Raw genomic sequence first — 14,727 nt, forward strand, 5'->3', positions numbered from 1 at the left:
TGCATAATCATGTGAGTTGTGCATAGTATAATCATTAGCGGGAGTTCACCTAGGGAGGGGAGTAGTTTATTTAAATTCACGTGGTATTGACAGTGATCGTTGGAATTGAGAACTTGTCTTAGCACTGATCATTGAAATCAAAAGGTAACTCGTATCCCATAGTTGATTCAGAACTGTCCCACTAGTTCTACAAGGGACTTAAAGATAACTAGTCTCTATCTATTCATAAGGAGACTAAATTAGGGGTATAACACTTCATGGTTGTTAGTATTGAGAGAAATTAGATTACATAAGTAAATGAGTTAACCCTGATCAGGTAGCTCCTCACAAGTAAAAAGCTGGGTTAGTCCGTGAAGGGATGTAGCCACATGATAGCTACCAATTTCATATTAGAGGTAACAAGAGGATATAAAATTGGCATTTGATCATGTATTTAAATCCAGCCACATGGTTGTTAGTATTGTGGTCCGACATGTGTTACGGATACATGATTGGTATTATTGCAATTTCAGGATGTACATTGACATTTTATGGATATGTATATGTGCCTTGGCCCGATCATTTATATTTTGAATGATTTTCTCACCCCTTGTGTTTTGTGAAATTTAGGGTTGAGTGATGATTTTAAAAAATATGTATTTTCTATTGTGTATGGTGTGATGCACATGTCCGCTAAAGTCCATTAAGTATGGTCAGATGGTCAGTGTAAATGTTTGCATGTGAGATTGAATTAAGACACCAAAGTTGTGTGTTTTATGTGAAAAGTGGTAAAATGAGGTTTTGGTATCCAACTTTTTGTAGAAAATGAAATTAAGTGTGAAATCTGTGCTATTAGCTAAAGTTAGGAGAAAATTTCGTATAGACAATGAAATCATCTCAGTCGGACATCGGATGGAGTTTTGAGATGCATTTGAAATTCACTCCTATTGTTGTCAAATGATAGCAGCTGTTGCTGTCAAATTCGTGCAATGTGTCGCGGTGCGTGAAGCCTCATGCCGCAACACATGGCATAGAGGCGAGTGAGTCATGGCGCATGGGTTATTTTCTATACAAAACAGTTTTGAGTTTTAAAAATTCATTGTTTTGGGTCTCATGTGATTTTTAAGCTTCCGTACATTTTCAAACTTTAATTTGAGCATTTCAAATGTGTTTGAGATTAAAAATATTAAATTTTAGATCCCATTGTTAATTATTTAAGAATTTTTCATTCTTATAATTTTACAACTTTGGTAACTCTTTGAGGATTAATCTCTTAATTACTATCTTTATGGAGTTAAGTGTGGTTAATTAAAGGAGATCTCACGTTCATACTCCCAAAATATTAAAAAATTGACCCCACCAATGACTCCACAGTCCACACTCCAGGTAAGTTTTATCTGGAACTTGCATATCCACTCGCAATTGATCTTGCATTTGCAGTCTGTCAAGCCAATTCTAATACTTTGTCTCGTTTAGCATTGCTGTTGGACAACAGACATGAATCTTGTCAAAGTGCTACCACCAGTATAGAAATGAAGTTGGAGTAAAAAGGCAAAAATGATAAAAATAACTTAATTTGAATAACTGAAATAAACAAAAAATCTTAAGATTGGAATGTTTGGCCATTAAGATATCTAGAATAGTTGTTTATTCCGATTGTTATTATACACACCTAGCGTGAATAACAACTGGAATAAAAAAAAAAAAAAACTGTTCTAGATATATGTCAAAGTGCCGTAACTCCTAGCTCCAATATCAATGTACATACCCCTATCCTTAAAGCTGGTGTCAACCATGGAAGTAATGTATTATGTTCCTTATATATCTGTTTAGCGTGACCAAGGCTTCAATGGCTCCTTTAATATTAATGGTTTTACATTTTCTACCAAGTGATGCTTCTAGCTTGGAACGGAGCACTGGTGATTGAATTGTCACTAGAGATGTTTCTGTTAACGAGACCTGATAAATTCGCAGCAATAGAATAGAGTAAGAAAATAATTGAAATTATATATATCATTTGTACCTGCCATCTTATGAATGACAAAGAACCCACGGATCTTAAGCATCCTAAAGGTCTCAACAGCAAATTCCGTTGACCGAGTTGACTGTTTCAGGCTATTGCTACAAAAAAAAAAAAAAAAAACACGACATCGAAGGTGTCCTTATTGAAGGGTTGCCGGCGTCCCTTTCCAAGAATGATCAAAGGATGAGACGGTTTCTTCCTGATTCTAACAAAATCAAAGACACCAACTTCTTTCAGAGCCAAGACATCCTTGTTGGTGGGAGCGTCGACTCAAATAGGAAACCCCTCAACTACCAATTCCTGGAATTTAAGGGCATTGTATTCAACTGAGCCATTTTTCACTTGACAATTTGCCACCTTTACTAGAGATAGTAGAGGAGGAGGAGCAGACACATGTTTTCGGGCTGCTGAAAGAAGCAGAATTGAGGAGGCGCAAGATCCGACTTTCACAGTGATGATGTGAGAGAACCGTGCGAAAAAGATGAGAGATCCCAAAAAAAAAAAAAAGGAACGAACAAGAACATTCCTCAAGTAGCTGCGCTTTACTATAAGGGGCTCCATGAATCATTCGCTTAAAGCTTGAGCAATGTCAGAAGAAAGGGAGGCGTCACTGTCAGGCTCAGGAGCGGGATAGGAGAAATAGGAAATTAAGCCAAGTTTTAAGGGTAAGATTGGGAAATCATGTAGGCACACGTGGGAGATTCATACTAATGGCGGCGCAGCTGATTACTGGTAGTATGATACTATGATTTATGTTTCTTGTGCTTGGCTCGCACGGAAAAGCATAAAGGCCAAAAAATGAAAAAAAAAATAATAATAAAAGGATGTAATTTTTTATCATGCTTTGACTGAGTAAGAAAAAACAAGGAGAGAAAATTTATTACTTTTATATATACAATAATAACTTTATTATTTATAAAAATATTTATGTATAATAAAATTTAATATTTTAACACATTATATGTAATAATAATAATTTTTTTATACATTATTGATTAATAAAAACATAATTACAAATTATTTTATATAATACCAACCAAAAATTATTTTATCCAATTTATAATTTTATTTATTAAATTATTAAGTATGTAATAATTTTAAAATTTTGAAACTACAACCAAATATAAGAAACTTAACTAAAAATTTAGAATTATCACTTATCTAATTAATTTTAAAATTAAATATACTGTTTCTTTAACAAAAGTCCATAATCAAAATCTAACTTTGCTGCAAATAAAAAATTTAAAAATTGAGGGGAAAATTTGAAAATGGAGTTTTCTACAAAATCTTTTCATATTTAGAAAAAAAAAAGTTAAAGGTAAAAATATGTGAATGTTACGTGTTATGTTCTTTCTATTTTTTTCTCTATAGCCAAATAAGGTACATATATCACTTTTCTCTCCAGCCAAGCACAACAGTGAAGCCCTTTCTGATTTGGGCCACAAAGTAGTTCAGCTTCAAAAATAGGTCACTTCCGGCAGTCAATGGGCTTGAATTGGGCTAACAAAGTACTCTAAGGTGAAGTGCGAAGATTCAGCCGAAAAGTATCAAGTGAAAGCTCCTTTTCATTGGATTTATGCCTGCCCTTTTGAAGTATTTATTAGGATTTAATTTAGAGCTGCCTCCAGATCTCGTCGGAGTTGTTTTCCGGCATATCATGGAGCGGCTCTTTCATTTCAAATCCGTAATAAGCATAAATATTCTATTGCAAGGAGTTACTGACTTATTGTATTGCTTTGCCTAACTCCATTGAACGGCATCTCATAACTAATCGCTAATAATATTGACAACTTATGCTATACACAACGCAAATTGTCGTAGATTTTATTATTTTATAATACTGAAAAATAAATCAAACTATCTCATTAATCTATTATTATTTGTCTTGCTGTCGCTGTTAACTCACGTATTGATGAAGTTTTTTAGAGTTGGCCACTTGGCGTTTACAGAACCCAGGTCTTGCAAACACGGAATATTAAAAACTAGGAGGCGGCTCATGCAAATCAGGTCAATATTCTTTAATACGAAATAATGTTATTCGAAATATATGAATCACAATGTCGGTTCACATAGGATCGGCCACAGGACTCTCAATCACTATTACTCGTCTCCTAGATCCAAATCCATGGGCTAGTCGAGGCCTGGACGGCCTGTCCTGCTTTTGCATTTAAATATTTCTATAATTTTATTTACAACTTATTTTCAATATATTCTATAAAAATGTAAAAAAAATAAATTTTACTAACCCTATTTTAAAATTTTTTAATTTTATTTTTATTGAATAATATATTTTCTCTCTCAAATATTTAATGAGAACTAAAAAAATTGTATTAAAAACTTAATAAGATGACTTTTAAATAGGATAAAAAAAATCTTCTCTCTACTCTATAAATAAGATTAAAGCAGTATACAATATTAATAACAGTTATTATACTTAATATTCAATCCCATCTTAAATAGAATTTCTTTTAGTAGAAGAATATTTATGAACAATAAAAAAATATCTATTATTACATTCACATTTTTTTATATCTTTTTCCAGTTTGTCACTGTAAATAGATTTCAGTGTACGATGCACAAGATATGTTGTTACTCCAATATAAAAGAAGAACCAATACATTTGTTTCTCTATTTTTGCATGCCATCCTTGCAGAGGAGCCATGCTAATTTTTTCTGTCTTGTTCAATTTGAATGGGTGTCCCGGAAGGGACCCAATGCATTTTTTATAACTAATTAAGTTGCTTAATTTTCCTAACTCGAATTAATTAACTGACTGCTAGATTTAGCCAGGGAATGAGTAATTTTTTTTAATAAACAAAATTTAGACGAGTTGATTCTAAAAATTCACCATGATGAGAGTATACATTGGAGTCTAAACAATACTAGTAAACATGCATATAAATCACCCATCACTCATCAGCAGAGTTTTTAATTGAATCTCGAAGACGGAAATAAATAGTTGGAAGAAGACGAAACAGATAGGCGGCGAGAGGAACGGGGAGGGGCGGCGAGAGGAACGCAAGGCTGTCTCAATCCGAGTCGTACGGACAAACGCCCCGTTCACTGGCCACAGCCCCATTCTTGGAATCTGGCCTATTTGTAGTGTCTATCCCATATTCACACACGCGTCATCCAAGTGGGCTATCATCACCATAACCATTACCATTACCATGTCCCACCTCCCTCCCCTTCCTTTTGTTTTCTTGTTAATTTAATCGAACCCCCCAAAGTTGACATTGTCCCCTGCCCTCCATCTTTGACTCAGCCCCCCTCTCCTTTGTCATCTTCTATCTTATTGCCCAATTACTTGTACATACAACACTCTTGTTGATTTTTTCCTCAAAATTTCCTCCTTTCTCGTCATGATCAAGAACCAAAAAAAAAAAAAGTAGACAACCGCAAGATTACATGGAGGCTCTCTCCCTAAAAACAATCAAAAAATTTTACCAACGCCGCGCGCGCGAACATACAACAATTATGGCAATATACAGCAGTATATGTCGATCCTGTGGCTAATATACAACAACAAACTTAAATTAAATAATGCAATAAATGGAATCTATCTCCTCCTTTTTGTCTTCTTTGGTCAAGTAAAACTTAACGGAACCTTCCATCACCATGCTGTCAATTCGTTAAAATTCAGCACAGTAAAGATTCCAGAAACACGTCGTCCCTGGGCTCCTCCTTGGCCCTGGAAGAAAACCCGTTCTCCGATTGTGGTTGCTGCTGAATATTGCTATGGTTCATGAAAGACCCCATCGGATTCCCGAACCCCGAAAACCCGAAGCTTCCTGGGCCCTGAATCATCCCTAGGGCAAGCGATGATGATTGACCTTCTGGTCCTGACGCTGCTGCCCTGTAATTCTGAATACCACCGTTGTTCATTGAATTGTTGGCGTTGTGTGCGATGGCCGATGGCCTTATGGCTGTGGGGATTGCACCGTTGCTGTTTGTGGAATTGTTCAACGGAGGCCTGTTCGCGGAATGGCTGCCGCTCCCTCTGGCCGCAGGGACATCATGGTTATGCTTTCCCTCGTAGGTTGTGATCACTGCTCTCAGGTCGTGTGAGGCTCTCTCTACGTGCTTCCTCACTGGACATCCTGGGTGTGTGCATTTGTAGTAGCTCCTACAATTCACACCGATTAGACTCAACAATCAGACAGGAAATTCCACACGTGTGGTAAACACAGAGCTTGTCAGCCAAGACAAGAGAATCAGAAAAAAAGCATATTCGAATATAGTACCCGGTGCCCACTACTCTACTCATCATGTAGCTAAAGACTGAGTACTGTTATAAGCATTAGCATGAGTGATGGATTAGCTTATCAAACTACTATTTTTGATCGAACTTAAAGTAGAACAAGTTTCCAAAGGTTAGATTTTTTAGACGTTTGTATTTTTCAGGAATAGCAAAAGCGAAGCTTTTTAATTTACCTTGGATTTGGATTTCCCTTCACTACTTTTTGCCCGTATTTTCTCCATCTGTACCCATCGTCTAGAATATCTATGTCACTGGTTGTCTGGACTACAACTCTGGGTTCTCTCACTGTTCTACTTCCAGCTGCCGATACACCCTCATTTTCACCTTCCATTTTCCTGGAAAGTTAACGGAAAAATTAATCTCGTAATGGAGTGAATTTCACAAATAATTTAATCTAACAAGGAAAGTCATGGTGTAATTATTCATAAGATTAATACTCACCATCTTTTGGCATCAGATTCGTCTTCATCAAACTCATCTCCTGATCTAGTCCTCTGGGAAGTCTGCTCAAAATCATCATCTCCCATCGATATGGACGAGTTCTCTGGTGTTGCAGCTGAATCCATTTGTCCATTACCATGGCTGGCAAATGACTGATCTTGCATTTCAGCGGTCACAGAATTTGTAGCAGGAATAATGGCGAGAGAAGATGCATTTGATGAGTTTCTCCTAGTTGCCTGAGGCTTGGGATGGTTATGTGTTCCCTTGTAAACTATCTCTGTAATTTGCCCGTCCAAAGATCTCTCAACCTTCTTCTTCGTTGGGCAACTAGGATATGTGCATTTGTAATAGCTTCTAGGATTCTCGCTTCCTTTCACTTGCTTCTGCCCATATTTTCTCCAGTTGTATCCATCATCTGATCTTCTGCTTAAGGTCTGAGGTTGTGGGTGGTAATTGCTATGATCCGATTGAAACCCACTGTTATGGTTTGTCTGGACATTGCTGACCATCTCAGTGGAATAGCTCTGTATTGAAGCGTTCTCGGCTTTCACTATGGTCTTTCCTGAAGAGAAGTTATCTTGCTTGGTGGCTTCCTGAAAACTCCATGCCTGTTGCTATAGATGAAAGGTCATGAGATCAAGGATTATAAAAAGTAAAACACAGATGAGCATCTGCGTCGAAATAAATCACGTACATTTTGATTCGAGGCAGCTGAAGATGGAAACGTTGTGGTGGATGGAAGAGGAGCCCTGGGTTGGGGTTGAAACGAGAAGCTTGAGAAGTTCTTGTCTTCTTCTTTGATATTTTGCTGCTGTTGCCCAGAACTGCTCTTCCAATTGAAGGCCTGAGCAGAGAATGCTCCAGTGGTCGGAGATGGCAATATCTGAATTCAAAAAACACCAAAACAAATAAAAAAAAAGAAACAAACAGCGTCAATTCCATCATCTGGTCAAATTACCGGATAAAGAAAGAGAAAAAAATCACAAAACAATCGATAGGGCAAACTATAATAACAGGAGGTGCTAAATCACCAAAAAAGAAAAATCTAGAACAGGGACTGACACGGTTAAATTTCCATGTTTTGATCAAGCCTCTTGTTTCAAAATCTAATATACCAGTTTAAGAGATTATCCAAATAAATGCAAGAAATGAAATTACAAAGTAAACCAAGTCTCGCTCTAGACCTTCAGATATCTGTTTCATTTCTCAACGGAGCTAATCTTTTGAGCACCGAAACAGTCAAAAATACCAAAGAAAGAGCGTGAAACTTACGTTAGACGCATTGAGGAGAACAGGCGAGTCAAGAAGCTCCGCTGGGCTCATCCCAGGAGGGATGGCGAAGTAAGAAGAAGGAGAAATGGCAGGACGAGAGAGAGGCAGCGAAGGAGGCGGGGTCGACTTGAATTTGGGCATGCCCAACCCAGTCCTCTCTGCTATACGATCCGAAAATCCGCGAGGCTTATCGACGGCGGAGGCGGGGATGTCGGCGGCGGCCGGAGAAGCGAGAAGGTCGGAAAAAGAAGTGTTCATGAATGAACGCGTAGAGAAAGTGAAGGTGGAGCGGGAGTTAGCAGAGGTGTCGAGGCTTCCAGAAGAAGATGCCATAAGAGAGAGGAATTGAGAAGGACAAGCAGAGAGGGTGGAGAGGAAAAGTTTCAGACAGATAAAGAAAAGAAGGTTTAATAAGAAGAGCAGGAAGAGGTGAAGAAGATGGTCACGTATGGCGCAAGGCTTTGATTTCTATTGGGAAGTAGGCACTTTCTGGGAAGGAGGCGGAGAGGTGGGGAAGGTTTGACCGTGGAAAATATGCCACGGTGGACAGTCTTGGTATTATAATAATGCCGGTCAAAGCTCGTGGGTTTGACTGGGTGGTGGTGGCTGGCTGAGAGCAACAAAGGCAGAGATGATTCACGAATAACAAAATCAAGATCTTCTTGTTTTTTTTTGGAGGGGGGGTTCTTGTGAGAGTATTGTCTTGCTTTCTCGATTTGTGACAGTATTGTCTTGTTTTCTAAATCGCGAAACTGTAGCCGCTGCCCGAGAGAAGATGCCATGTTTTTCTGCTGTTGGAAGCCACAGTATGGATGACAGATTGACAGTTGCCACACTTGTTCGGAGCAGCTTAAGATCATGTCTGGCGTGTCTCGTGCCTGCAGCTCCAGATTTATGTGGCTATTTCTTTATTAAAGAATAATTTAATTTACGCAAAGATAGGACAGGAAGATAAATGATGTCACTAAATGGAACCATAAAATTGGTGGCCCATGAGATTCCAAAATGTCGAAAGGGTGAAGATCTTTCGGCCGATCGCATTGTTTTCTAGGCAGGAATCTAGGAAAGATAGAGAAACAAACAGTTCTTTTTTTCTTTTTTTTCTTTTGTTTTTTTTTTCCATCGAGAGAAACAAGCAGTTTATAAAAGAGAGATACTGGGCAAAATGAGGTGACTTTTTTTGCCTTTTTTTTGGGGTGGGGGGGGGGGGGAGGATGGCCAAGCATTGCTTGTGAAAGGAGACGAGTACATGGAGCCTTACCACAGTATGATGTGTCAAGGACCACACAAACTTCGATGCTATCTCATAATTTTCCTGCTGGGGATTGGATTAGGACATGTAACGCGTCGCGGATGTTCCCCATGTCACGCTTGTATTTCACAGCATGCCTCTCATTTAAGTTGTTATTCTGGCGAGATTCTCACATGGTAAAACACATGTTCAAGAAAATAATAACAATTAAATTAAGATGTAAATTATTGAAATCACTCTATATGGACAATTTAACAACTCGCGATGGTTTCCCCCATAATTCCAAGTGGCTTCTCTCCAATCCACACGCCAACAGTTCAGCGTGTTTCGCCTTCTTGTGTGCCCTGCATCCACCCCTCTCTTGTCCTTTTGTGATTCTTCAATAATATATTTTCTTTTATTGAAAAAAAAAATTCAATCGTCGTTTAAATTAACCCCAGAAGCAACCCACTTCCCGGAACGCATCTTTATCCAGAGTGGAAAAAATTCAAAAACAAAAAATTGTGGGGTCTGGTTTTCGTCACCGCGAACGTACTTCCTACGGAAGCACTAATCACGAAATTACATCGTACACGTACGAGAACTCTCTTTCTCGCCTATATACATCGAAATCGAAAGATCCACATCTTTTAATTTAATATTTGCTACAAATTAGTTGTAACTATCTGTGTGTCATGCCCCAACTGTGTATTGTATTGCTGTATTATCCTTTTTTACTGTCATTTTTTTCCCCCTGAACTATTTTTTGTCTGACCGCCTAACGGAAACTAACCAATTTTGTTCTCTTTATTCCCATTTATTTCCTAAATAAAACTGACAGAAAACCAGATTTTATAATTCCTTCATTCTTTTTTTTAATTCATAATATTATTTTAGCTCGTGAGGACGATCTCAGATAATACTTCGACAAGCCAGCGTATCCAAGACACATTTGTATTTTAAAAAGTTTTTTTTTTTTTGACCAGTACTTGCTCGTGAGTTTGCGTTGCTTCAATATTAAGCAAGAGAGGCTATGCATCAATCTATCTTTGTTTTAATTTTATGTTCCCGGAGTGATTTTGTTTTATTAATATTTTCTTTATTAAATTTCTCAATTGACGAGGATTTTAATTAAATATTCCCTCTATTATAAGATTATATATATCTTTTTTGTATTTACTTCTATTTAATAAATTTATGGATTGAAAAATCTTATTAATTACATTCTGAAAATATTTTTTTTGAAAAAGCCTCGTAAATTATATATTAATTATGTATTAAAAATTTTAAAAAATTTATATTTTTAAACATCTAACTTATAAAAATTATATTTTTTAGAAGTCAAAGCAAGATTATTAAACTCTCAAGCTTAACTAAACTCATGATGGGGATACAAATTAATGTAGATTTGAATCGTAAACTTGTAAGAATTTACCAATGTTAATAAATAATATTTAAAAATATATAATTAAATAATTAAAATATAAAATATGATCACAATTTAATTTAAATATATTTAAAATATAAATTATTAAAATTAAATTCATCTACATTCATATATTATTACACTCAACATATAAATTCCAAAATATGAAAGCTTAGTTTTTTATAGTTTTTTATTTTCTTTTTTAATTAAATTTATTTTTATTTTTTATTAAATTGGGTCCTACCATTTTTATAAATTAAATTTCACACAATATATACCTATCAATGAGTTTATGAGCACAATTTTATATTTATTTATATTTAATGGATGTACTGATTGAGAAATCTTATTAATTACATTCTGAAAATATTTTTCTAAAAAAGCCTCATAAATTATATATTAAAATTTTAAAAATTTATATTTTTAAACATCTTATCGTTAAAAATTATATTTTTGAGATGTGGGAGTGTTATAATTTCGTGTATTTTATATATAAAGGCTCATGTTGCCGCACTTAAGCCAGCGAGCTACATTGTACTTCACAGACATCTAGAAACGATGGACTGGAACCGGATCCTCTCAGCCGCCACATTCCTCAGCCTTTTATTCCATTCAATAATCAAAATCTCGTCAACGTACATATCAAATTACAGCTTTTAAAAATATAAGTGAATAATTTATTTTTAAACAGTATAAAAAATATTTTAAAAAATCACGTAGGATGAAAATATATGTTAGACTTTGGCCAAACAAACATATCTTATTTATATAAATATGTTTAATTATAAATTTAAGTTTGATCATTTTGTTAGGCCATGTTAAAATTTAGACAGGCCAAGTTATATGTTTTTTATTGTCTATTTACTTATTTTAATGCAATTAGCTTTTTTTTGGGTAAAAAGTTAATCAGCCTTTTTTGTTAAATAAATCTAGCCTGGCCTATAAACACGTACAATTTGTTCTGTTTAAATTTTGGCTTAACCTATTTAACAAAAATGCTAGATTTAAATTTATAATTAGCCATATTTATATAAATAAGTTATATATATTTAGTCAAAATTGGATATAGGTCATGTCTATTTTCACTCTTACATAATATTTTAAAATGTATTTTTTTACTAATTAAAAATAAATTATTCACACATTTTTTCAAAAGCCATCATACATGTATTGATGAGATTTTTGATCGAAGTCGCCGAGGAAGGTGGCCGCTGAGAGGATCCAGATCCCGATGGATTGCATATTCACACATGTGGCCGCTTTTTGAGGGTTCTAAGCTTTTGAGAGATAATGTTTTTTAAAGCAACCTACGCAGACTCATAAACTCATTTTGTTTTTTTCCTTCATGCAAAAAAAAAACAGAACCCATATTCTTTTGACTGACGCCCAATTTGCTCGCTTCTCTAATAACCACAATTTAGTGGTTAAATGACATCATCAAAGCTTCTTCCACCAAATAAAACGTTTCGCTAATCAATACTCTTAATAATCTAGACAAATTTAGATTCCCTATCAATCAATCAATTAAATATATGCTTCTCAGTGTTATTGGTTTCTTTCGGCTGAACTGTACCCATGTCACAAAAGCCATGTCACAAAAGAGAAAAAATAGATCAATCTTGTTGAAAAAAACTTTTAAGCTAGTTTCAGCTTACTCTCCTGTACTTAAAAAAATATAACATTATATCGATCCAAATTTATTCAATTCACATTTGCTGCTGGTAGTCCATAGCCTGGCCTTGCCATTTGGGACACGGGATCGGTCCTCGTGACCTCCATGAAGTTGTTGGCCGAAGAATCGGTCAAAGACCAATATTTGCATTTCTCAGAGCATGGAATACGTTCTTTGTATAAGGATTACATTAACCTTTTTTTTTTTTGCGGAAGAACTAATGGGCTCCAAAGTTGACCCCCACCCCCCATTCAGCTCATTCAATATTCTCATCACCCGAACCCCAAAGGATCAGCTTGATTGCAGAAATAAGCTTGTGATGATGTACCGTTAAGTTTACATTTTAATGACGCCAAACTCTTGATCTTCCTAGTGATGCTGGTTTTGATATATACACGAAGGTATGGACATTATTTGACAATTTTTTTGTTTTCAAAAAAAGATAAGAGTTCCAGTCGGGAACGGTGTTTTCAGCATTGAACTCGTCTCCCACGAGTGCCGATATTCCGAGTTTGTGAGGAAAAGTACCAGTAGGCAATAGTCTTGGCCACTAACTGAAAATATTGCAAGTTATATTTAAGGAACCCAATAGACGTAGCCACAAAGGGTGCGAGTGTGACACAAACAATAGATTTGCATCGGTTCGCCCATGAGTGACGTAAGAAAGCAGGTTCCCCAGTAGGCCAGTACTCATCTTTGATTCATTGATAAGAGAGAGAGGAGAGAAGAGAGAGGCTTCAGGCCCGTTTAAAAACCTGTTTTAAAAATAATTTTTTATTTTCTCTAACAAGAGAATAAAAAAATCTCTTTAATAATATATTTTTAAAAAATATTTTAAAAAATAAAAAAATAAAATTTTATTTTGAAGAACAGAAAAAAAAACTTTTAAATATTCTGAGATTATCATTCTATAAAACAAATAATGAAAAAAAATACTTATTTTTATTATTTTTTATTTTCAAAATATGTTCTATAAAACATTAGTTTTTAGAATAATAAAATAAAAACAGTTTTAACTGACCCTCCTACTTTCTCCAAAGAGTGTTCTCTTGAAACAGTCAAAGTCAAAAATTCTAAAGGCCTATTATCGTGTCCATGTTGACCACCAGTCTTCAGCAGTAGTAACGAAAACGTGTGATGGAGCTCATGTCAAGCTTTGTTTAGTTCCATCCTACGTTGAGACATGCCCAACAATCACAACCTTAATCTCCCATTGGTTGTCAAGGTGAAAGTATGATGGAATCAATTATTAAAGGCAAACCCTAATAAATGAATCTATTTGGATTGAGTTAGCACAAAAATATCTTGATCGACGGCTTTCTTTGGGTCTGAGCACTGTGCTCCCAGAACCCTCACCTTCCATTCATTTTAATAGATATAAAATAGTATTGCTTGAAAATTTTGAACATTTAAATCATGTGAGTAGCCATTGTCAGCATAATAATATTTAATGACTTAAACCATAAAATCATCTTAGTTGACTTTTTTTGAATAGTAAAAACTAGGATGCCATATTTACCTTATGGAGTTTCAAAACTCCTCTCAACATCCTGCCCTATCCTTTTGGACCTATTCCCACCTGTTAATACGTTTGTAGCTTTCAACTAGTGACCGCTTGAATAATAAATGGAATGTTATATCTCTAACCCAAAAAAATATTCCTGTAAACATGAATATGAGTGAGTTAATACCTTAAAGCTTGAGATTCTTTATTTCTCCAAACAAGCACACAACCCCAAACTTTCATATACTCTTGAACATGTTCAGGTAGTAGTAACTTAAAGGATGTGTCCAGCTTCACTCTAATTAGACTTTGACATGTTATAAGAAAAGCTGCTAGGGCATTTGAAGTTAACCTCTCTAAGTGATAAATGGATATGTAATTCAAGCAGCTCATGCTAGCGAGAGCTAAAAGCCCCATATCAGTCACTGAGCAGTGTGACAATTTTATCTGCAACACAAGAAAATTAATGAGTGCTACTTAATTCTAAATATAGTTGTGTTTGTAAAAGATCACAACATCAAGTGTCCTACCAAAGCCTTTATTTAAGTGGCTGAGGATTCAAAATCAGCCACTCACTCTTGCCCTTTTTAAAATTAAATGAAGCAAGTAGGCCTTTATTTTGTCCACATTTAAAACCAAATAAACTTTTATGAAAGGGATATTGTTTGAAGATTATAATAAAACTATTCACTAACGTTAAATTTACAACTTAAACTTGAGTTGATGTGATACTTGATAAATTTAGACAAGACAACTAAGGGAGAAGGAACTTGCCTGAATAAGGTTTTGGCAATGTTGAGTAAGATGAATCATCCTTTCATCATCAACATTACTACACCTTTCGATGTCAAGAAAAGCCAGTTGCCTGCATCTAACAGGAATGGTTGAGAGTCCCCTGGATGAGATGTAAGGGCATCC

General features: G+C 35.5%; 1 protein-coding gene and 1 non-coding gene across 3 annotated transcripts; both read right to left on the reverse strand.

Annotated features, from left to right (window-relative positions):
• Positions 1-4,611: 4,611 nt before the first annotated feature.
• LOC129319121 (U6 spliceosomal RNA) lies at positions 4,612-4,713 on the reverse strand. Its single transcript, XR_008595432.1, has one exon. It is a non-coding gene; the product is annotated as a U6 spliceosomal RNA (small nuclear RNA).
• Positions 4,714-5,426: 713 nt separating this feature from the next.
• LOC129318307 (WRKY transcription factor WRKY24-like) lies at positions 5,427-8,408 on the reverse strand. Of its 2 annotated transcripts, none has more exons than XM_054963037.1 (5): positions 7,977-8,408; positions 7,399-7,587; positions 6,705-7,312; positions 6,437-6,598; positions 5,427-6,128 (listed from the first exon to the last, which is right to left on the reverse strand). In XM_054963037.1, exons 1-5 carry the CDS (start codon positions 8,307-8,309, stop codon positions 5,642-5,644), a joined length of 1,779 nt encoding a protein of 592 aa, XP_054819012.1. In that variant the 5' UTR covers positions 8,310-8,408; the 3' UTR covers positions 5,427-5,641. The 2 variants fall into 2 exon arrangements, with proteins under 2 accessions (XP_054819012.1, XP_054819010.1); XM_054963035.1 differs by having other exon boundaries at positions 6,705-7,318; positions 7,977-8,407.
• Between the last annotated feature and the right edge of the window lie 6,319 nt (positions 8,409-14,727).

This window comes from Prosopis cineraria, unplaced genomic scaffold (assembly GCF_029017545.1).
Source record: "Prosopis cineraria cultivar Desert tree isolate PC_DT_omini unplaced genomic scaffold, ASM2901754v1 PC8, whole genome shotgun sequence".
In the NCBI taxonomy this organism is placed as follows: domain Eukaryota; kingdom Viridiplantae; phylum Streptophyta; class Magnoliopsida; order Fabales; family Fabaceae; genus Prosopis; species Prosopis cineraria.